Source organism: Bubalus bubalis, chromosome 20 (assembly GCF_019923935.1).
Source record: "Bubalus bubalis isolate 160015118507 breed Murrah chromosome 20, NDDB_SH_1, whole genome shotgun sequence".
Classification (NCBI taxonomy): domain Eukaryota; kingdom Metazoa; phylum Chordata; class Mammalia; order Artiodactyla; family Bovidae; genus Bubalus; species Bubalus bubalis.
The window spans coordinates 2,018,962-2,041,629 of record NC_059176.1 but is presented as its reverse complement, the minus strand read 5'-3'; the positions used below and the strand labels follow the sequence as shown (position 1 = coordinate 2,041,629).

The 22,668-nt window shown below is 49.3% G+C and overlaps 1 protein-coding gene across 7 annotated transcripts in view; it reads left to right on the top strand.

The window, feature by feature from the left end:
* Positions 1 to 22,668, top strand: part of TDRD9 (tudor domain containing 9) — a 111,944-nt gene that overhangs the window by 35,828 nt on the left and 53,448 nt on the right. For all 7 annotated transcript variants that reach the window (XM_044932825.1, XM_025271108.2, XM_044932824.1 and 4 more), the window contains 6 exons: positions 11,093 to 11,196; positions 14,029 to 14,093; positions 16,819 to 16,873; positions 17,016 to 17,100; positions 18,336 to 18,393; positions 20,725 to 20,829. In XM_044932825.1, coding sequence (XP_044788760.1) covers positions 11,093 to 11,196; positions 14,029 to 14,093; positions 16,819 to 16,873; positions 17,016 to 17,100; positions 18,336 to 18,393; positions 20,725 to 20,829 — 472 coding nt within the window. The remainder of the gene's footprint in view (positions 1 to 11,092; positions 11,197 to 14,028; positions 14,094 to 16,818; positions 16,874 to 17,015; positions 17,101 to 18,335; positions 18,394 to 20,724; positions 20,830 to 22,668) is intronic.

Sequence of the window (22,668 nt, the reverse complement as noted above, 5' to 3'; positions counted from 1 at the left end):
CGCCTGGGTTTGTTGTCATAAACTGTGAGCATAATAAACCCTCGCATTGTATATCCTGGTGAAAATTATTCAGACTGGTTTTACACTTCGTTGAAGAATAAAATGTAGGAGTTTGATTCACTGTAAAACTGTAGATTCAGCTGGGGGTGGGTGGTAACTTTATTTCAGTTAAAATTTCTAGTGTAAGTTGTATTGCTGTAAACTAAACGAAGAGTGCCTTGTGGGGACCGAGCACGGTCCCTGCGAGAAGCCGCAGGCGTGGTGCGCTCCTTGTCACGTGGGTTACACGTTCGTAGGATCGGGAGACTGGCAAGTATCTGCAGGTATGGAGGAGCTCCTTCCTCCTCCTGTCTTCTGTCTGCCAGTTCCCCTGCCAACAGGAGGACGCAACTGTCAGCAGTTTCTTTGGATCCTTCCATTAAATTTCTGTGCCTACGGAAGCAAGTATGGATGTACCGTTTCTCTTCTTTATAGAATTTTATCGTTCTTCTTTTTAATGATTTCACTCCATGTGCGTCTTGCTGTTTCTCACTTAACTTTGCACATTTTTTACATATCATTGTATGATTTCTTCATTCCATTTTTAGAGCTATATAACATTCTTTTATGTGAATATAAATATTTGTTTTATTTCCTGAAGTGTAGTTGATTCACAATATTGTAAAGAAACCCTGGCCTATAACATATACTTTCACATGTGCAGAGATGTGTGCGTGCGAATGCAAACACTACACATATGTGTGTGTATTTATATTCTTTCCATCATAGTTTGTTCCGGGATATCGCATGCAGTTCCCTGTGCTCCGCGGGGGGCCTCGTGCTTTACTTTGTGTGTGGGAGTTTGTGTCTGCTAATCCCAAACTCCTAATTTATCCCCCCACTCATTTCCCCCTTTGGTAACCATAAAGCTGTCTTCTGTGTCTGTGAGTCGGTTTCTGGGTTATAAATAGGTCCATTTATGTCACTTGAGATTCCTGTAAGTGATGTCACGATGCGTGTCTTTCTCTTTGTGACTTACTTTGCTTAGTGTGATCATCTCTGGGTTCATCCGTGTTGCTGAAAGTGACGCCGTCTCTTCTCTGTGCCCGAGCGGCAGTCCCTCGTGTGCGCGCCCTGCCTTCTCTGCCGCTTCATCCGCTGGTGGACGCGCAGGAGCCTCCGTGTCTTGGCTCCTGTGAGTAGTGCTGCTGTGAACCTTGAGGTGCATTTATTAAAGATTATCTTCATTTAAGTACTTTCCAGTGTTTCTGACCTTTTCTTATTAAAAACAGTGCCAAAGAGAGCATCTTTGCACATCTGAAAGTGTATCTTGTAGACCAGGGTTTCTTAGCCTCAGCACAAGTGACATTTTGGGCCAGGTAATGCTGTCTGGTGAGGGCTGTCCGCTGCTTTGCAGGATGTTTGCTGGCCTGGACCCGCTAGGCGCAGGTGGGCCCACCAGGGCTCTTCCCACCCCCACCCTCTGTGAGGACCCAGACACCCCTGGGGTGGGGGTGAAGCACTGCTTCTGAGGAGCCCTGTGTGGGATGAGCCCTCCTGCAGTGCAGGTTCCTGGAAGTGGCTCAAAGGACGTGTGTGCATTTGGAATTTTGATGGATGCTGCCAAGTCGCTCTCTAGAGGAGTTTGACTTCTATTAAAAGCGTCTGTAATGTTAAAGTAAGCAGTCTCGATACAGTGAGTTGGCAGACTAGGCTTCATCTACTGTTTGAAGATATATTTTGTCAAATCTGATTATGTCAAAGGGAGGCTAGTGATGACCATTAGAATGTAGCACTTCTTTTTTCTTCCAACTTTTAAAACAACAGTATTTTAAAACAGAAAAGTTGAAAGAATTTTGTAGTGAGCACCTGTGTATCCATTACCTAGAGTGTACAGATAACATTTGCTTTGTACCACTTCAAAAAAAACCCTGAACCTGTCAGAACAAACAGCTGACACGGTGGATCACTGTGAGCTGAACTTGACTTGTTTGGAGTTCACTCGTTTTCCCAACGCTCTCTGTCTGCGCCAGGATCCCACATTGGGTTTATGTAGCTGTCATGTCTCCTTGGGCTCCACTGGGCTGTGGCAGTTTCTCAGGCTTCTCTTGTTTTTGACGACCTTGACGGTTGTAGGAGTAGCAGCCAGGTGTCTGACAGCCCCCACTGCTGGAGGTTTTCGGTGCTTTTCCCAGCAGACCGGGCTTCACCGTGAGCCTCGGGGCAGAGGGCTGCAGGGAGAAGAGCCGTGCCGCCACACGGCGACCAGGGCGCGACTCACCACTGCCGAGGGCACCCGGACCTCCTGGCTGAGGAGGTCTTCCCGGCTGCTCCCCATAACGTCCTCTCCCCTCCTTTCCTTCGTCCTCTTTTCCTGGCCGAGTGTGCGTGTGTGTGCACACTAGGTTTGCTTTTGTGTGTCACCCCCAGCCCCAGGTAGAACAGAGTGGGGGACATTCTCCCCTCTCCTTGCTGGTCTGTGGTTGGACACGAGTCTCTTAAAGCAGCCCGTATTCAGGATGGAGGGAAAACGCCCATGTTTATAATGTTGGAGCACCGTGCCTTGTCTGACCCGTTCTGGAATACCAGTAGACAAGCTTTACACTCTCTTCTGCTGACCACAATCTCACCAGCTCCTGTCGATTCCTCCTGGTCGTGCTGAGGAGGGGTCAGGCCTGGACCCAGGTGTGAGCCCCGGCGGGCTGCTGGGTCGTGCTCCTTTGGGAGGACGCCGGGCCCGGCTGTGTTTACATCTCCCGGTCGCTGTCAGTTACTCTTTCAGTGAATGGACACGCAAGACGTAGCTCTGGATTAATTTTTACGTGCTTCGTGTAGCTTCTCTCCTAACCCTAGGACTCAGAGGACCTGTGTTAACACGGTCTTCTCACCGAGATGCCCGGTGCTGTCGTGGTCCCTCGCTGTGCAGTCTACGCGAGACCCTCCTGGGGGGCAGCCTCTCCTCCGCGTGTCAGTCCCGTCCCTTCCCACCTCCTACGCAGGGGCCTCAGCGTATCCACGGCCCTGTTCCCCACCCCTTTCCCAGCGTCTTGTCCACATTTAAAGAGCCCTGAGTCTCTCACCTGAGGAACCCCTGATTCGGTGCCCTGCTGCTCACAGCTTTCGCCAGACCCAACTCGCACTGCTTGCTTGGCGCCACGCCTGACTGGCCTGCGTCTGCAGCAGCCACCTCGCGAGGCCGGGGCGCTCGGGCCGCGTCGCCGGCCCCGATTCTTGATGCTGTTGGCACCACGCGTCTGGAAATGGACCCGTCCCGTGGCCCGTGGAGCCCTCCTGGTTGTTCTGTGACTAACTCTGCGGTTCCCTCCAGGCTCCTTTGAAGCGTCTTTCTCGTGCTTGATTTTCAGCTTGTTTTAATTGCCAAGGCTGCTTACAACCCTGCCCCAGGAAGTTCACGAATGTAACCGTGCCCTGAGACGAGCTGTGGCCACCGTGACCTGCACCTGGGCCGGAAGTAGAGTGGGTCCCACTCCCTGGGCCTGCCTGTGGGTTCCTTCTGGAGGACGGCCCACGCCCGGGAGCACAGCTTAGTCCATTGAGGGGATTTGGGAGGAGGGTGTTTCTTGTTCAGTCGCTCAGCCATGTCTGACTCTTTGCGACTCCATGGACTGCGGCACGCTGGGCTTCCCTGTTCTTCACCCTCTCTCGAGCTTCCTCACACGCACGTTCATTGAGTCAGTGATGCCATCCAACCATTTCATCCTCTGTTGTCCTCTTCTCCTCCCGCCTTCAATCTTTCCCAGCATCAGGGTCTTTTTCAATGAGTCAGCTCTTGCATCAGGTTGCCAAGCTATTGGAGTTTCACCATCAGTTCTTCCAGTGAATATTCACGACTCATTTCCTTTAGGATGGACGGGTTGGATCTCCTTGCAGTCCAAGGGACTATCAAGAGTCTTCTCCAACATCACAGTTAAAAAGCATCAATTCTTTGGCTTTCAGTTTTCTTTATGGCCAAACTCTCACGTCCATACATGACTACTGGAAAAACCATAGCTTTGATTATACAGACCTTTGTCGGCAAAGTAATGTCTCTGCTTTTTAATACACTGTCTAGGTTGGTCATAGCTTTTCTTCCAAGGATCAAGCGTCTTTTAATTTCATGGCTGCAGTCACCATCAGCAGTGATATTGGAGCCCAGGAAAATAAAGACTGTCCCTATTTCCACATCTATATGCCATGAAGTGATGAGACCAGATGCCGTGATCTTCATTTTTTGAATGTTGAGTTTTAAGCCAGCTTTTTCACTCTCCTCTTTTACCTTTGTCAAGAGGCTCTTTAGTTCCTCTTCACTTTCTGCCATAAGGGTGGTGTCATCTGCGTTATCTGAGGTTATTGATATTTCTCCCTGCAATCTTGATTCCAGCTTGTGCTTCTTCCAGCCCAGCCCAGCCCAGCCCAGATGTACTCTGCATAGAAGTTAAATAAGCAGGGTGACAATATACAGCCTTGACGTGCTCCCTTCTGAATTTGGAACCCGTCTGTTGTTCCATGTCCAGTTCTGACTGTTGCTTCTTGACCTGCACACAGGTTCCTCAGGAGGCAGGTCAGGTGGTGTCATGTTCCCATCTCTTGAAGAATTTTCACAATTTGTTGTCATTGACAACAGTCAAAGGCTTTAGTGTAGTCGATGAAGCAGAATTAGATATTTTCCTGAAATTCTCCTGTTTTTTCTGTGATCCAGCAGATGTTGGCAATTTGATCTTGGGTTCCTCTGCCTTTTCTAAATCCAACTTGAACATTTGTAAGTTCTCAGTTCACGTACTGTTGAAGCCTCACTTGAAGAATTTTGAGCATTACTTTGCTAGCATGTGAGATGAGTGCAATTGTGTGATAGTTTGTACATTCTTTGGCAATGCCTTTCTTTGGGATTGGAATGAAAACTGACCTTTTCCAGTCCTGTGTCCACTGCCGAGTTTTCCAAATTTGCTGGCATATTGAGTGCAGCACTTTCACAGCATCAGCTTTTAGGATTTGAAATAGCTCAGCTGGAATTCCATCACCTCCACTACATTTGTTCCTGGTGATACTTCCTAAGGCCCACTTGCCTTCACACTCCTCAATGTCTGGCTCTAGGAGAGTGACCACACCGTAGTGGTTATCTGGGTTGTGAAGATCTTTTTTGTACAGTTCTTCTGTGTATTCTTGCCACCTCTTCTTAATGTGTTCTGCTTCTGTTAGGTCCATACCATTTCTGTCCTCTGTTGTGCCCATCTTTGCATGTAATGTTCCCTTGATGTCTCTGATTTTCTTGAGGAGATTTCTGGTCTTTCCCATTTTATTGTTTTCCTCTATTTCTTTGCATTGTCACTTAGGAAGGCTTTCTTATCTCTTCTTGCTATTCTTTGGAACTCTGCATTCAGATGGGTACATCTTTCCTTTTCTCCTTTGCGTTTGGCTTCTCTTCTTTTCTCAGCTGTTTGTAAGGCCTCCTCAGACAACCATTTTGCCTTTTAGCATTTCTTTTTCTTGGGGATGGTTTTGATCAACGCCTCCTGTACAATATTACAAACCTTTTTCCATAATTCTTCAGGCAGTCTGTCTATCAGATCTGATCCCTTGAATCTATTTATCATGTATACTGTATAATTGTAAGGGATTTGATTTAGGTCATATCTGAATGGTCTAGTGGTTTTCCCTACTTTCTTCAATTTAAGTCTGAATTTGGCAATAAGGAGTCCATGATCTATGTAGATGACACCACCTTATGGCAGAAAGTGAAGAAGAACTAAAGAGCCTCTTGATGAAAGTGAAAGAGGAGAGTGAAAAAGTTGGCTTAAAGCTCAACATTAAGAAAACTAAGATCATGGAATCTGGTCCCATCACTTCATGTCAAATAGATGGGGAAACAGTGGAAACAGAGTCTGACTTTATTTTTCTGGGCTCCAAAATCACTGCAAATGGTGATCGCAGCCATGAAATTAAAAGACGCTTACTCCTTGGAAGGAAAGTTATGACCAACCTAGACAGCATATTCAAAAGCAGAGACATTACTTTGCCAAGAAAGGTCCGTCTACTCAAGGCTATGGTTTTTCCAGTGGTCATGTATGGATGGGAGAGTTGGACTATAAAGAAAGCTGAGCGCTGAAGAATTGATGCTTTTGAACTGTTGTGTTCGAGAAGACTCTTGCGAGTCCCTTGGACTGCAAGGAGATCCAACCAGTCCATCCTAGAGGAGATTAGTCCTGGGTGTTCATTGGAAGGACTGATGTTGAAGCTGAAACTCCAGTACTTTGGCCACCTGATGTGAAGAGCTGACTCATTTGAAAAAATCCTGATGCTGGGAAAGGTTTAAGGCAGGAGGAGAAGGGGACAACAGAGGATGAGATGGTTGAATGGCATCACCGACTCGATGGACATGGGTTTGGGTGGACTCTGGCAGTTGGTGATGGACAGGGAGGCCTGGTGTGCTGCGGTTCATGGGGTCACAAAGTCGGACACAACTGAGCGACTGAACTGAACTGAACTGATCTGAGCCACAGTCAACTCCCAGTCTTGTTTTTGCTGACTGTATAGAGCTTCTCCATCTTCAGCTCAAAGAATATAATCAATGTGATTTCTGTATTGACTATCTATTCATGTCCATGCGTAGAGTCATCTCTTGTGTTGTTGGAGGATGGTGTTTGCTATGACCAGTGCGTTCTCTTGGCAAAACTCTGTTAGCCTTTGTCCTGCTTCATTTTGTACTCCAAGCTCAAACTTGCCTCTTATTCCAGGTATCTCTTGACTTCCTTCTTAGAGTGCCTGATGAACTATAGAATGAGGTTTGTGACATTGTACAGGAGACAGGGATCAAGACCATTCCCATGGAAAAGAAATGCAAAACAGCAAAACGGCTGTCTGGGGAGGCCTTGCAAATAGCTGTGAAAAGAAGAGAGGTGAAAAGCAAAGGAGAAAAGGAAAGATATAAACATCTGAATGCAGAGTTCCAAAGAATAGCAAGAAGAGATAAGAAAGCCTTCTTCAGCGATCAATGCAAAGAAATAGAGGAAAACAACAGAATGGGAAAGACTAGGGATCTCTTCAAGAAAATCAGAGATACCAAAGGAACATTTCATGCAAAGATGGGCTCGATAAAGGACAGAAATGGTATGGACCTAACAGAAGCAGAAGATGTTAAGAAGAGGTGGCAAGAATACACAGAAGAACTGTACAAAAAAGATCTTCACGACCCAGATAATCACGATGGTGTGATCACTGACCTAGAGCCAGACATCCTGGAATGTGAAGTCAAGTGGGCCTTAGAAAGCATCACTATGAACAAAGCTAGTGGAGGTGATGGAATTCCAGTTGAGCTATTCCAAATCCTGAAAGACGATGCTGTGAAAGTGCTGCACTCAATATGCCAGCAAATTTGGAAAACTCAGCAGTGGCCACAGGACTGGAAAAGGTCAGTTTTCATTCCAATCCCAAAGAAAGGCAATGCCAAAGAATGCTCAAACTACCGCACAATTGCACTCATCTCACACGCTAGTAAAGTAATGCTCAAAATTTTCCAAGCCAGGCTTCAGCAATATGTGAACCGTGAACTTCCTCATGTTCAAGCTGGTTTTAGAAAAGGCAGAGGAACCAGAGATCAAATTGCCAACATCCACTGGATCATGGAAAAAGCAAGAGAGTTCCAGAAAAGCATCTATTGCTGCTTTATTGACTATGCCAAAGCCTTTGACTGTGTGGATCACAATAAACTGTGGAAAATTCTGAAAGAGATGGGAATACCAGACCACCTGATCTGCCTCTTGAGAAATTTGTATGCAGGTCAGGACGAAACAGTTAGAACTGGACATGGAACAACAGACTGGTTCCAAATAGGAAAAGGAGTTCGTCAAGGCTGTCTGTTGTCACCCTGTTTATTTAACTTCTATGCAGGGTACATCATGAGAAATGCTGGACTAGAAGAAACACAAGCTGGAATCAAGATTGCCAGGAGAAATATCAATAACCTCAGATATGCAGATGACACCACCCTTATGGCAGAAAGTGAAGAGGAACTCAAAAGCCTCTTGATGAAAGTGAAAGTGGAGAGTGAAAAAGTTGGCTCAACATTCAGAAAACGAAGATCATGGCATCTGGTCCCATCACTTCATGGCAAATAGATGGGGAAACAGTGTCAGACTTTTTTTTTCTGGGCTCCAAAATCACTGCAGATGGTAACTGTAGCCATGAAATTAAAAGACGCCTACTCCTTGGAAGGAAAGTTATGACCAACCTAGGTAGCATATTCAAAAGCAGAGACATTACTTCACCAACAAAGGTCCGTCTAGTCAAGGCTATGGTTTTTCCTGTGGTCATGTATGGATGTGAGAGTTGGACTGTGAAGAAGGCTGAGCACTGAAGAATTGATGCTTTTGAACTGTGGTATTGGAGAAGACTCTTGAGAGTCCCTTGGACTGCAAGGAGATCCAACCAGTCCGTTCTGAAGGAGATCAGCCCTGGGATTTCTTTGGAAGGAATGATGCTAAAGCTGAAACTCCAGTACTTTGGCCACCTCATGTGAAGAGTTGACTCATTGGAAAAGACTCTGATGCTGGGGGGGATTGGGGGCAAGAGGAGAAGGGGACAACAGAGGATGAGATGGCTGGATGGCATCACCGACTCGATGGACGTGAGTCTGAGTGAACTCCGGGAGTTAGTGATGGACAGGGAGGCCTCGTGTGCTGCGATTCATGGGGTCGCAAAGAGTTGGACACGACTGAGCGACTGATCTGATCTGATGATGAAAAGGACATTATTTTTTTTTTGGTGTTAGTTCTGGATGGCTTATAGCTCCTCATGGAATCGTTCAGCTTCTTCAGCATTACCAGTTGGGGTGTAGACTTGGTTTACTGTGATACTGAATGATTTGCCTTGGAAACGAACAGAGATCATTCTGTTGTTTTGGTCATTTTGGCAGGATGGCATGAGACAGGATAAAATTGGACCCTCCCCTGTCCATATTGTACTCCCCCGTCCATCCATATTCCCCCACCTGCTCAGTCTCTCACTCATAGAAGCCCTGCTCTCCTCCTCAAGTTGCTGCCTAGGCCTGGGTGAGGCCGTCTCAGATGGAGGCAGACACTCAGGGTCCTGGACCTCAGGTGGGAACAGAGACACGGGCGCTTCTGCCCCACTCTGCCGAGGGTCATGGTCCGGGAATGCGGTGGGGCGGGGGGCAGATGGAGTCGCCCCGGCTGCACCTGTGTGAGCATCCACGCTTCCCTCTGTGCTCCTGCCCGCTGCTTCCCACACTGTTGACTGGGGTGTGGTGGGTCCTGCTCTCTGCGGGGCGCCCTGCCTGCCTGCCTGCCCCAGGCTCGCCAGCAGTGGGAGGCCCGGCGCCCGTGTCGTCTTTGGGTCTCCTTTGTGCAAACGGAGGCTGAGGTTGCCGCTTGCGTCCTTGGCACCTGAGTCACATGGGCTTGGAGATCCCATTCACGAGGTGCTCTCTGGGCTTGGATTCTAGAGCTCAGTGAGACCTTGGCAGCCAGCGCTGTGCTTTTCCCACAGCTTGTTTGTAGGAAAGCAGCTCTAGTCGGGTGTGGGTGTTACTGTTGGAGGTTTGAAGAGTGTACCTTTTCTCTGTACCTTCTTTGTATGGCTGTAATGTGGTAAATGGAGAAGGCAACGGCGCCCCACTCCAGTACTCTTGCCTGGAAAATCCCATGGACGGCGGAGCTGGTAGGCTGCAGTCCATGGGGTTGCTAAGAGTCGGACACAAGTGAGCGACTTCACTTTCACTTTTCACTTTCATGCATTGGAGAAGGAAATGGCAACCCACTCCAGTGTTCTTGCCTGGAGAATCCCAGGGACAGAGGGGCCCGGTAGGAGGCTGTCTGTGGGGTCGCGCAGAGTCGGACATGACTGAAGCGACTTAGCAGCAGCAGCAGTGTGGTAAGTACTGGTGGCTGGATAAAGTAGAAGAGCACTTAAGGTAAAGGTTAAACATCAAGAATGTTTATTCAGAGTTAATTGACTAAACAGAAGATAATTTGTCATACTTACATTAGTAGAATTGTAATAATGAAACAGATTATTTAAGTAGTAACTGACTTAATTTACTCTAAAAATTGGAAAAAAGTTTGTATTTGTAGCTAACTTCTGAAGTCTTTTTCTGATGTGTTCTGCACACAAACAAATGCTATGTCTTTTATACAGTACTTGATAAGTAAAATTGTTAAACAAAAAAGCCTTCTTATTCTTGGTGAGAAACTGCAGCATGGCTATAAAATAGATCTTAGGGAAACTGTGATACGATGTCATGGTGGATACTCTGGGGAGATGCGTTCCCAGTGACGGCCTCTGCCATGTGAACGCTGTCAGCTCAGACCGGTGGTCCTGACCTCACCGGGGGTGGTGGGAGTGGCTGAACCCCATTGTTGCGGAGAGGCTACCTGAAGGGCAGTTTTAAAGTGCCTGGGCCCCCTGGCTGGTGCTGACGCAGCCGCGAGCAGACATCGCCCTGCAGAGCCTTGGTGCCTGGGCCCCCTGGCTGGTGCTGACGCAGCCGCGAGCAGACATCGCCCCGCAGAGCCTTGGTGCCTGGGCTCCCTGGCTGGTGCTGACGCAGCCGCGAGCAGACATCGCCCCGCAGAGCCTTGGTGCCTGGGCTCCCTGGCTGGTGCTGACGCAGCCGCGAGCAGGCGTCGCCCCGCAGAGCCTTGGTGCCTGGGCTCCCTGGCTGGTGCTGACGCAGCCGCGAGCAGGCGTCGCCCCGCAGAGCCTTGGTGCCTGGGGTGCAGTGGCTGCTGTCGCAGGTGCAGACGGGCTGCTTCCTTTCCCGGCTCTGGTTGGCTTCCCGGGGGGCTCAGTCCTCGGCTCTCGAGGGCAGTTGACAGAGGGCACGGGAGGCTCCTCTTGGCTCTGCGGGCATTGAAAATGAAGACATTTCCATGTCTTCAGAACAGATGTCCTGCCCGATGATTGACGTCCGCCTGTGTGCACCCTGACTGCTCCGCGGCCCCAGCGACGGGTCAGGGCAGTGCTGGTGGGGGCTGTGTGTCGGGGGCTTGTTGTTTAGCAGGCGCCTGGATCCTGGCTGCCAGCAATACCGTGTTCATTTGTTACGAGCTCCCTTGGTGAGCCTGTCTGGTATTCCAGCTTCCCTTCTTCCTCTTTCTAGCTTTCTCCCCACCTCCTGGAGGAGCCAGTGATAACCAGGGCTGTCTATGAAGTTGCCATCTCCCTGATTCAGATGTTTGATGACTTGGACATGAAGGAGAGTGGGTAAGAGATCCTCCAGTGGGCAGTGAACTTCAGTGGGATTGGGAAGTCTTTGTTCATTATGAAGCATTTTAATGTTTTTATAATATTAACTGTAGATATCTTTTCAGTGGTCACTCTATATATTTTAAAATTAAAGTTAGTATCTAACAAATGTTTTACTGGAAATTTCTATTTTAAAGTAGCTAAAACCATACTAAGTACAGTTTTAGGGCTGACAGGTTTCAAGCTGGAAACAGTAGGCTGAAGATAGACATGCAGAGGTCGTGCCCTGCACGCCCAAGGTGAAACTCTCAGGACGCCGTGGGAGAGGCTGTCGAACGCTTTCTTGGCCTTGGATTCCATTTATCTCAAAGCTCTATTCCTGATTCTAAGCAGTCGCCCATGCTTGTTCATTGACTGGCTCTTTGAAACCTAGAAGGTATTTTCCCTTAAGGGCAGTTTTAGGTTACAGGGGTGGTTAGAGTCTTCCACGATATTGCACTGCATTAAAAACTTTTACCGTTTATGTATTGGAACAGCAAGCAGAATATAGATGCCACGTCCTCATGGTAGCCAGCCCTCGGCTTCTGGGAAGGCTGTTCTCTGTGGACCCGAGGCACGCACAGGCCTTCTCTTTAGTTGGTGGTTGTGTGCTGTGAATGTGCAGTAAGCATCAAGGTGTTGTTGTCCTGCCCTCTTGCCGTGGAGGGAGGCAGCCGTGTTCCGTGCCTTCAGAATAGATTTCTGCCGACACTGCACTTGCGTCTGTCTGGATCCGGACTCCTCCGCTGCTCCGGCAACAGGGCCAGGGGTGTGCCAGGACCACGTGTGCGCTGGGGCTTGAGCAGTGCTTGGCACCCGAGTTGGAAAGTACAGCTTACGTGCAAACGAGGACTACTTTAACTGTTTTTAAGCTCCCGCAGTTTTTTGTTATTTTTATATGATCAGTGTGTTTACACTTACTCAAATACATGTCATTTTATGCATCATTCTTTCATCTTAGACTTTCTTAGATTGTTTCCATTCTTCCCAAAGCATGTCCTTCAAAAGTTTGAGTCTGCTGGTAAACCTTCTCAGTTTTTATGTGGCTAAAAATGTGTCACATTTGCGAAACAGTTTTGTTACATGTAAAATTTGGTTGCTATTTCTCTCCTTACTTGTACTTTTTCTAATTTTTTAGTTTAAATAACTTTATTGATATGTAATTTACATATATCAAATGCACCCATTTTTATTGTTCTCTCAGATATTTTATGATATTTTCCCATAATCTTCTGGCTTGTCCTATTCTGGTGAGAACCTTTTGATTCAGCCGTTGCTTGCAGGTAAATGTGTCTTTGCCTGGTTAACCTTCAGTTGCGGTCCTGGTCTTTGACACCGTGCGGTGTGGTTGCCTGAAGAGCTGCGGCCGCCTCCCCTGCAGCCACGTGCGGCTCTGGGGCGCGGGGAGGCTGGGTGCCGCCAGCTCTCCTGCAGTGCCGCCGGCTGTGCAGGCTACCTGTTTCCTTTGATCAGTTTCAGTGGTTTGTGTCTTTTAGGACTGTGTCCATTTCATGTCCGTTTCTAATCTGTTGGCTTTTGGTTGTTTGTGGTTCTCCTTTAAGGTCCTTTTCCTTTCCGTAAAGTCAGCAGGGGTGTCTTCTCTTTCATTTCTTTTGTTTTAATAGCAGCACCTTATTTTATTTTTTAACAGAAAGTAGTTTGATTAATTATTCATTTTGGCTGGGGGTCTTAGTGGCTGTGCTGAGGCTGTCTCTCGTTGCGGAGCGCGGCTCCTCCTGTGAGTGCAGGCTTCTCTTGCTGTGGAGCACAGGCTCCAGGCACATGGGCTTCAGTAGCTGCCACACGTGGGCCCAGTCATCGTGGCGCATGGGCTTAGCTACCCCATGGCATGTGGAATCCTCCAACACCAGAGATCAAACGTATGTCCCGTGCATTGGCAGATGGACTCTTATCTACCTCGCCACCAGGGAAGCCCCTCTTTCATTTCCGATTGTAGTAATTGGACTCTGGTTTTCTTTGGTCAAAGTAGGTAGATTTGTCAGTTTGTCTTTTCAAAGAGCTAGGTTTTTGTTTTTCTGTTGCTTTTCTTTCACTATTTCATTAATTTCCACTCTAATCTTTTTTTTTTTTTTTAATTCTTGGAAAAGCTAAGAAACAACAGTCCCCGCCATTCCTGGGAATAGTAGCCACAGAGAAGGAGGCAGGGTGAGGGGGTAGCCCAGTGGCTGCAGCTCTGTGGCCCTGCCCGTTCCCGTCATGCTCTCATTGCGGAGCTGAAGGTTCCCACTTCCTTGTTCTTGTAGGTCTCTCCAGCTGGGGTGTCAGCAGGGCAGGGAGCGGACTGTCTCGCTGCTGTGCCGGCCCGCGTGCGGGACGCCTGGCACCCGGGCGGGCCGCGGGGGTTTGTGGAGGAATCAGACTTCTGAGTTCACACGAAGTGGACGGGCTGATGGAGGCAGGAGGCAAGGGGATGGTCTGAGATCTTGGTCTATAAAAATGATAATTGTTTCAATTCCTTATAAGTTTAAGTTTTGTTTGTAATAGTTTTTCTAAATCTCTTGTATTTTGAGGGTCTAGATTACAGTAACTAAACATCAAAGACTTTTGCTGATGATGAGTTTTAATGGAACAAAGTAGTCAGGAGGCTGGAGGCCTCTTGGTTCCCTGTGGGGCTTTGGGCTGTGTCTCCCGTCCTGGGGCCCCTGTGTTGTCTTATGTAAAGGACAGAATGTTGCAGTGGGTGACCTGGAGGTAAGAGCCTCTCATGGTTAGAAGCCTGTACTACCAGGACTCTAAAAAACTATGGCTACTTCACCTTGACTAATGTTTGTGCACCTCACCTGTTAACAGGGCCAAGACCCAGTCAGGCAGCCCGTTTCTGTCAGAGCGGAGCAGCGTGCTGGTGTTTCTGCCAGGTGAGTGCCGTCCTTCCATGATGTGGAATTGTGCTTAGGATGGAGGCTGGTTTGTGTCTAGCACATATGGTGAAATATGGTTATTTGTAGAGTAGGTTTATTGTGGGACACTGGGGATGGGAATGGATGGGGTTCTTAGTTTGACTTCTTGCTATAACCCTTTGTGTTTCTAAAAACATTAATAATGAATTTAATCTTATTTTTGAGGGCAGTCTGACCCGCTTCGGGAAAAAATCGACTATGTTAAGTTTGCTATTTTTGAAGTAATTGTCATCCGTCTGGGAGTTGGTGATGGACAGGGAGGCCTGGCGTTCTGCGATTCATGGGGTCGCAAAGAGTCAGACACGACTGAGCAACTGAACTGAACTGTATTTAAAGTTTATTAATAATAACGTCATTATTGTAATACCATGAAAATAATCAAGGTAGTCCTCAAGTTCTTTTCTCTTTAGTATTTGAGAAAATAATCTGTTTAAGATACTTGACAATATGCAGTTCAGTTCAGTCCCTCAGTTGTGTCTGACTCTTTGCAACCCCATGGACTACAGCATGCCAGACTTCCCTATCCTTCACACCAACTCCCAGAGTTTGCTCAAACTCATGTTCATTGAGTCGGTGATGCCATCCAACCATCTCATCATCTGTCGTCCCCTTCTGCTGCCTTCAATCTTTCGCAGCATCAGGGTCTTTTCTAATGAGTCATTTCTTGGCATCAGGTGGCCAAAGTATTGGAGCTTCAGCTTCAGCATCAATCCTTCCAATGAATATTCAGGGTTGATAACCTTTAGGATTGACTGGTTTGATCTCCTTGGTGTCCAGGGGACCCTCAAGAGTCTTCTCTGACAGTTTTGAACTTCTCCACAGTTCAAAAGCATCAGTCCTTCAGCGCTCAGCTTTCTTTATGGTCCAACTCTCACATCCATACATGACTGCTAGAAAAACCATAGCTTTGACTAGATCGACTTTTGTTGGCAAAGTAATGTCTCTGCTTTTTAATATGCTGTCTAGGTTTGTCATAGCTTTTCTTCCAAGGAGCAAGCATCTTTTATTAATTTGACAAGATTAATTTATGTTAAAATTGTACTTTTTCAAAATGATGGTTTTTTAATGATTTTTTTAATCAAGTGATATAGCTTGATGAAACCTTATGACAATTCATGTATTTTTTTTGTTGTTGGAAAGTAATATATAGAACATATGGGTATTTGTGCTAGTTTTGGTGGAGAACAAAAAGCATGAATAAAGGTAACTTATTTTACTCTGGAACACAGCATGTGGGTTGAAAGCTCTGATCATGTTTTGCTTAAGTTGATACTGATTAGTTTTGTATCCAGAAGACAACCGTTGGCTGGCAGTGGTGTGGAGCTGCATTTGCCCATATAAATACTTGTTAGAGCTTTCTGTGTGCGTAACATTGTGGGAAGAAAGGGCCGGAGTGGAGCCAGGGCAGCGCGCGCCTGGAACACCCGACTCGAGGCGCGTGCTTCCTCGCCGCTGAACGTCACCGGAACAAGGTGTCTGCGAGTGACACCTCACAGTTGAGTCTGTTGTCTTTCTGTTACATGTTTATGTGAGTTCAGGTCTGACAGTATGCTCACTTCATTGATTGATCTTTTGGGAATGGTTCTGTGTTAGAGCTTTTAGGGCTGCTGTAACGAAGGCTTAGAATGGCAGACATTTATTCTCTGGCTGTTATGGAGACTGGAAGCAAAAAATCAAAGTGTCTCGGGGCCCTGCTCCCCCGAGGCTCCAGCTGGACTCCTCCCCGGCCTCTCCCTGCTCCTCCTGGCAGGCAGTCTTTGGCCCCCCTTGTCTCGAGGCTGCGATACTTCTCCTCCTGCCTTGACTGTTACACGGTGTTTTCTGCGTGTGTGTCTTCTTACAAGGAGAACAGTCCTATTGAAATAAAGGCCCAGTCTTCTCCAGTGTGACCTCCTCTTAACTAATTAGATCTGCAGTGATGCTTTATTTGCAAATAAAGTCTCATTCTGAGGGACTGGGGTTGGGACTTCCACGTCCTTTGGGGGACACAGTTCAACCCATAGAGGTTCAAATATTGACAACTCAGGGTGTGGCAAATCACATGCAAGCTGTGTATATATCAAGCGTTTCTGAACCTAATAAAAAAGATGTAGCACATCTTTGTGACCAATACTTTTTAAATATTAGTTTTTGATTGTAAGATTTTTGCATAATTAATGTAAGGCATTTGGAAAACCAGTGGAGGGGGCAGGAAATGTAAAGTTACTCATAGGGCCAGCACTCACAGGCAGCCGCTGTTGTGGAAAGGAAAACATTGGAAGAATACAGTTCTTCTCATAGTTTTGAGTTACTGGTAGAGCCGACTCATTGGAAAAGACCCTGATGCTGAGAAAGATTGAGAGCAGGGGGAGAAGAGGGCGGCAGAGGATGAGACGGTTGGCTGGCATCACCAACTCAATGGACGTGAGTTTGAGCAAGCTCCAGGAGATGGTGAAGGACAGGGGAGCCTGGTGTGCTGCAGCTCACGGGGTTGCAAAGAGTTGGACACGACTTCGTGACTGAACGACAACAAAAACAGCGTCACACCCTTGTCACTTGTAATGCTGATGTTTTTAGGTGAAGAGGATAAAAAAGTCAATGAAAATGAATCGCTAGTACCATCTTTGAAAAAGATGTCGTCTTAAAGGTTGTTTTTTAGAAATGAATACAAATCTCTTTTTTTCTCCTCCACTATCTTCCCTAGGTCTGGGTGAAATAAACTATATGCACGAACTTCTCACAAACATGGTTCATAAAAGGTGTGTTTAAAATGATAACCTGTAGAGTTTTACTTGTAAAGCATTGTGTTGTTTCTGCCCTAAATCGTTTTAATTATCTTAGTGAGTAGTTACTAATTTTTGTATATATTTTCCGTTTGTGGATGTTTTACTTCTTTTCTAGGTTGCAAGTCTATCCACTCCATTCAAGTGTGACTTTGGAGGAACAGAACAACGTGTTTTTAAGTCCAGTGCCTGGGTACAGAAAGGTGGGACAGCCAGGGCACCCGTTCTGCACTCTACCCTCTCCTTAGAGACCCTGCTGATGAGAGCGTGGTAGCCCAGTGGGTGGCGGGCTCTGTAGCTGGTGGTTAGTCACCCACACGCATGCGTGCCGATGAGCCAGGTGTATGATTTCATTTTGCCTTTGTTTTGTAAGTCAGTTTGCTAAGGTTTGTTATTTCCCCAGCCTCAGGGCGTTGTTTCTCGTGGGCTCGGGGCCTCTTGTCCCTGGCACTGCCCTGGAGATTGTGGTCAGAGCCCACACTCTTGATCCTGCTTAAGAGCATTTCTTTCATCCTTTATGGGTGGGTGATGGGATTATATTATCACAGCCCTTTGAGTGTGGCTTCAGGTCATCAGGGGCCCCGAACGTGCAGCGCAGCCCCTTTGATTCCAGGAGAGGGTCTGTGTCTCTGGGGCAGCCTAGGCCTTGCCGGCAACTCAGGGCTCTTAGGAGTCTGGGGTCAGGAGAGCTGTCTTTGCCCCGTTGCTTGCCCACTGCATTTGTGTGCCTGCTGTGTGCAGCAGCTTGGGTTTCTGTTGAGGACTCCTCCGGACCCCTGAGAGCGAGTCCACCAGGAAAAGCTGTGCCTTTACATAGAGGTGAAGGGTTAAGAGCGTGCATGTGGAACTGGACCGATGACGCGAGGCTCTGTCCCTTGTAGGTGTGTGCCTTTGGGCCCCTCGCTTCTCCCAGGCTTAATTTTACTGTTTGAAAGTAGAGGCAATAAAACCACCTTGCAGAGCTGTTAGGAAGGTTACTTATGATAATGTCTGTCTGTCCTTGAATTGTGGTGGTGCTGCCGGCCCGACACAGGGAGGTGCTCAGTGCCCAGACGGCAGTGCTGCAGGGCGTGCTGCTGTTGACTGAGCGCTCGGTTTAGGCCGGGAGCAGTTCTGAGCATTCTGTATTTATTAACTCAAATAATCGAGTGGGTATTGCTGTAATCTCCATTTTACAGACGACAAGAATGAGGTGAGTGGTCCAGGGTCCCACACTGGTGTGGAGCAGAGCCCCCTGCACTGACTCCTCCTCCTCGCCTCACCCCGAGACCCTTGACCGATTGTGGACTTTTGTGTAAAATAGAAAAATGGCTAATTTTAAAATTTGAGTCCAGTGTTTTTGCCTTTCAGTGATTCTGAGTTGCTTTATTTTCGCTTTGCCTGATGCCTTCCCATACGTGTGAGTGAGTCAGATTGCTCTTTTTTGTTTGTTTGCCAGATCATTCTGTCCACCAACATTGCAGAGAGCTCCGTCACGGTTCCAGACGTCAAGTACGGTGAGGTCCCCGTCTCCCCCAGCGTGGCCGGGGCAGTCGTGGCCTGTGCATCCCTCGGGAGGCCCCTCCCCGTCGCTGTCTCCTCCTGTTCTGGAGGTGCAGGCTCCATGCTGGCCTCCGAGCACGTGCGTCCTTTCACGTGGGCAGCCTCTGGGCATGGTTACTTACACAGGAAGTGATCCGGGGCGTGCCAGGGGTTTGTGGGCAGTAGAGCGTTGGGGCTGCCCCGCCGGACATCGTGACTGGAGGGAGGACCCCAAGTCCTCCCCGTTGTTGAGGGTGGTTGAGAAGGACCCCGAGTCAGCGCAGGGGTGAGGGCACTCAGGCTGGGCGCCCACGTGTGTGTCCTTGATGACTCTGTGAGGCTGTGGGTTCATGTTTGGGAGCCAGAGGGACTTCCTGGCGGTCCAGTGGTTCAGATTGTGCTCCCGGTGCGGGGGGTGTGGGGTGCGTCCCTGGTCGGGGAACCAGATTCCGCACGCGGAGCATCACAGCCAAGAAAAAGTTTGGGAGCCTGACACGTGCCAGACAGTGTTCTCGATGGGAGGCCTGCAGGATGGGCAAGACGTGTTGTCTGGTGAGAGACAGTTGGTAGGTAAAAAAGTGTGTGGTTCCAGGTCGAGGTGGATGTTACGTGGGACAATCATCCAGAGAAAGGGGTTACCATTAATTGGGAGGAATGACCTTTTGGTTGGGGCCGTGGGGGCCCCCTCTGTGAAGCGGTGACAGCTGAGGGGGGCTTGACTTGGGGGTGCCCGCGTGTGGAGGAGCTGCAGGGCGCCGGCGTGGGGCCAGGCCAGCAGGCCGTCCCGGGGCAGGGAGACAGTGCCGACCACAGCGTGACTCTGTTCTCCTGATGCGGGGGCGGGCGGGCACTGACAGACGGGCGATGAGATGAGTAACCATGTGCCGCCCTGTGGGCTGTGGGTGTCCGGAGGGTGAGGAGCGGGCAGAGGGGCTGGGGGCCTGTGCTTGGTCAGCAGGAAGGGCAGGTCGTTAGACGAGGGGCAGGAGGGAGCTGCTCCTCAGATGGACAGACCGTGGGTCCGTGTGTGGGGATTAAGGGCTGCTGGGGAGGGTTGCAAGACGGTGGTGGGGGGGGGGGGGGGGGCGGCTCTAGTTCCAGAGAAGAGGCTGGAGATGGAGCCTGAGGGGATGTCGGGTGGGGGCACGGAAGGCGAGGTGGGTGCAGGATGTGCACAGGACGGGGTCCTGGATGCCGCCTGCCCCGTGTCTGGGAGTGGAGGTCCCCGCGGGTGATGGTGGGAGGAGTGTCTGGAGCCTGGTGGAGCCATCAGGACGGGCTGGGGGCACGTGGTGTCGTGGACGCGCAAGAGGGTCTCCCAGAGGTGGGGGGGGGCACTGAGGAGGGGCGCGCACGTGCGGCGGGGAGAGACCCTCTTCCTGCACGGAGCCTGCCTGCTCTGTGCTGGGCCTGGGGCATGGGGAGAGCGGCACGGGCCCTGTCCCCAGGTGTTAGAGGGGAGGACCCTGACACAGACACGGAGCAGCCGCCCCCAGCCCCCCAGCATGCACGCACGTGCGCGCACACACACACGCGGCTGAGACCTGACTGTACACACACACACACACACACACACACACACAGCTGAGACCTGAGTGTACACACACACACACACACACACACACTCAGGGCTGAGACCTGACTACACACACACACGCGTATGAGACCCAGCTGTACACACACACACACACACACACACGGCTGAGACCCGACTGTATACACACACACACACACACACACTCAGGGCTGAGACCTGACTGTACACACACACACACACACACTCAGGGCTGAGACCTGATTGTACACACACACACACACACACGGCTGAGACCCGGCTGTACACATACACACACACACTCTCAGGGCTGAGACCTGACTGTACACATACACACACGGCTGAGACCTGACTGTACACACACACACACACAGCTGAGACCTGACTTACACACGCACACACACACACACACACACACACACGGCTGAGACCTGACTGTCCCCGCCTCAGCTGTGCTTCTGCGTGGCCGCGAGTCCTGGGAGGCTGGGGCGCAGCCCGCACCGGCTCCCTGTGCTGCGGGGGCTCTGACTGGCAGTCTTCTTTCCATCCGGACGCCCAGTCCGTAGGAGGAGAGCATGACCACCACTGCCCTGTCCTGGGCAGTCGGGAGTGGCTGGTCTTTTCCAGAGGCTGCTGTTTGTACATCGGTTCTAAAGGCTGTGTGTTCCATAAGTTGACTTATCACTCTGCACTGTGATTGTCACGGTTATTTCTTGCTAGCCTGGTATTTACATTCCCTTTTTTATGACAGTTATAGATTTTTGTTTGACCAGAACTCTGGTTTGTGATGAAGACACGAATTACCAGAGTCTGCGGCTGAGCTGGGCCTCTAAGACCAGCTGTGAGCAGAGGAAAGGTAAGGTGCTTGTGTTCCAGCACAGCCCCGGGGCCTGGCGACACACTGGGGGGTCCTTTGAAGGTTTTTGCTCTTTGTATGTTTAGTCTTAATCAGAGATTACCTTTATTGGAACCAGTTTTACGTATAAAGCAACAGCATCTCACAGCATCAGACTCTGTTTCCATGCCCGACCCTCCTCTCCACTGAGCAGCTGAGTGTGTTGGCATGCCCGCCAGGAGCGTGTGGTCACCTTTTCACAGTGCCAGGGTACGAAAGCTGGCACTCACGTTCTCACCTTTGAAAGCTTGCAGCTTGAAGGGTCGTATGTAGAGGACTTCCTGTGTTTCCCCCAGAGTGTATTTTGTCTTTACTCCTCTTGACAGGGTATTTCATAGAGAAAAAGTTACATTTTGGTGTGGTTTGGGTTGTATCAGCTTTTCTTTTTATGGATCATGCTTAAGATTCAGATAAGAGCAGTTCGCCTAGCCTAGACTGTGAGGTGTTTCTGCGTGTTTCCTCTGGAGTTGCATCGGCTGGTTCTTGCCTCCGTGTCTCTGATCCACGCAGTCCGTTCTCGTCGCTGACATGAGGTTTGTCTGGGCGCAGTGTCCCCACGCCGTCGTCCTCCTCCTGGTGAAGGGCGTGCGCACCTCTGCGCGCACCACGGGCTGCGCTTGTCTGGGGCTGTTTCTGCTTCTTCATTACGTTCTCTCGTCTGTTTTTCCTTCACCAAGAACACACTGTCTTGATCGCTGCATAGTGAAACTTAACATGAAGCAGATGGGTTCCTACCCCTCCATTCTTCATTCTCAAGGTTGTTCTAACTGTTCTGTTAGGCTTTGCCTTTCTGTGTAGACTTTAGAATGATGTTGTGTACACATACACAGAAGCTGCCCCTGGTGCTGCTAGGACATGGTTAACCCTGAACACGAGTTTATGGAGACCTGAGTCCGCCTATCGCTGAGTGTGTGTGTCTCCCTTTATTAGGGTGTCTTTGACGTCAGCCAGCATTGTGTTATTTTCAGCAGACAGACTCTGCATGTGATCTGCTAGAAAGTGTTAGTCACTCAGTCATGTCATGTGATCTCATGGACCATAGCCTGCCAGGCTTGTCTGTCCATGGAATTCTCTAGGCAAGAATACCAGAGTGGTTTGCCATTTCCTTCCCCAGGGATCTTCCCGATGCAGGGATCGCGCCTGGGTCTCTTGCATTGCAGGCGGATTTTTTACCATCAGAGCCACCAGGGAATCCATTTCGCTAGATCTGTATCTAAGGATTCAGTTTAATTGGCGGGATTGCAGTGATTGTGAGGGCGTGTTCACTCGGGTTTTCACACGTTCGTTTCTAGTGTATAGACGTGGTTTATTTTCTGTGCTGCTGTTGAGTCTGGTGACTCGCCAATTTCACTCGTTGGTTCCAGGAGTTGTGCGTTTGGTTTTGTCATTACCTTGGGATTTCCTGCGTGCAGTCCTGTTGTCTGAAGATACGTGGGTGGGGTGGGGGTGGAGGCAGAACCCTGGACACTCCACTCAGTCTCCTGGTGGCAAGGGGGGCGGATTCCCAGGTTGGGGGGGCAGAAAGGGCAGGGGTCCAGGCTCCACAGGCACCTCCCTGGCTGCCCCCACTTTTTAAAAGTGAGTATTCATGAAGAAGCCCCCTCCCCGCCTTCCGCGCTCTCAGATTTTATCCTGTTTTTGGATAAAGCAGTTTTCATTGCACAAGCGATACCATCGCAAGAGAAAAGCCATTGATTGGCCAGTTTCCACGGGCCAGGCCTGCGTCTGAGCTCTGCACACTCAGGTCATGTGAAGTCGTCATGAAGGGCGGACGCTTCCGCACGGGTGTGGGGACAGGGC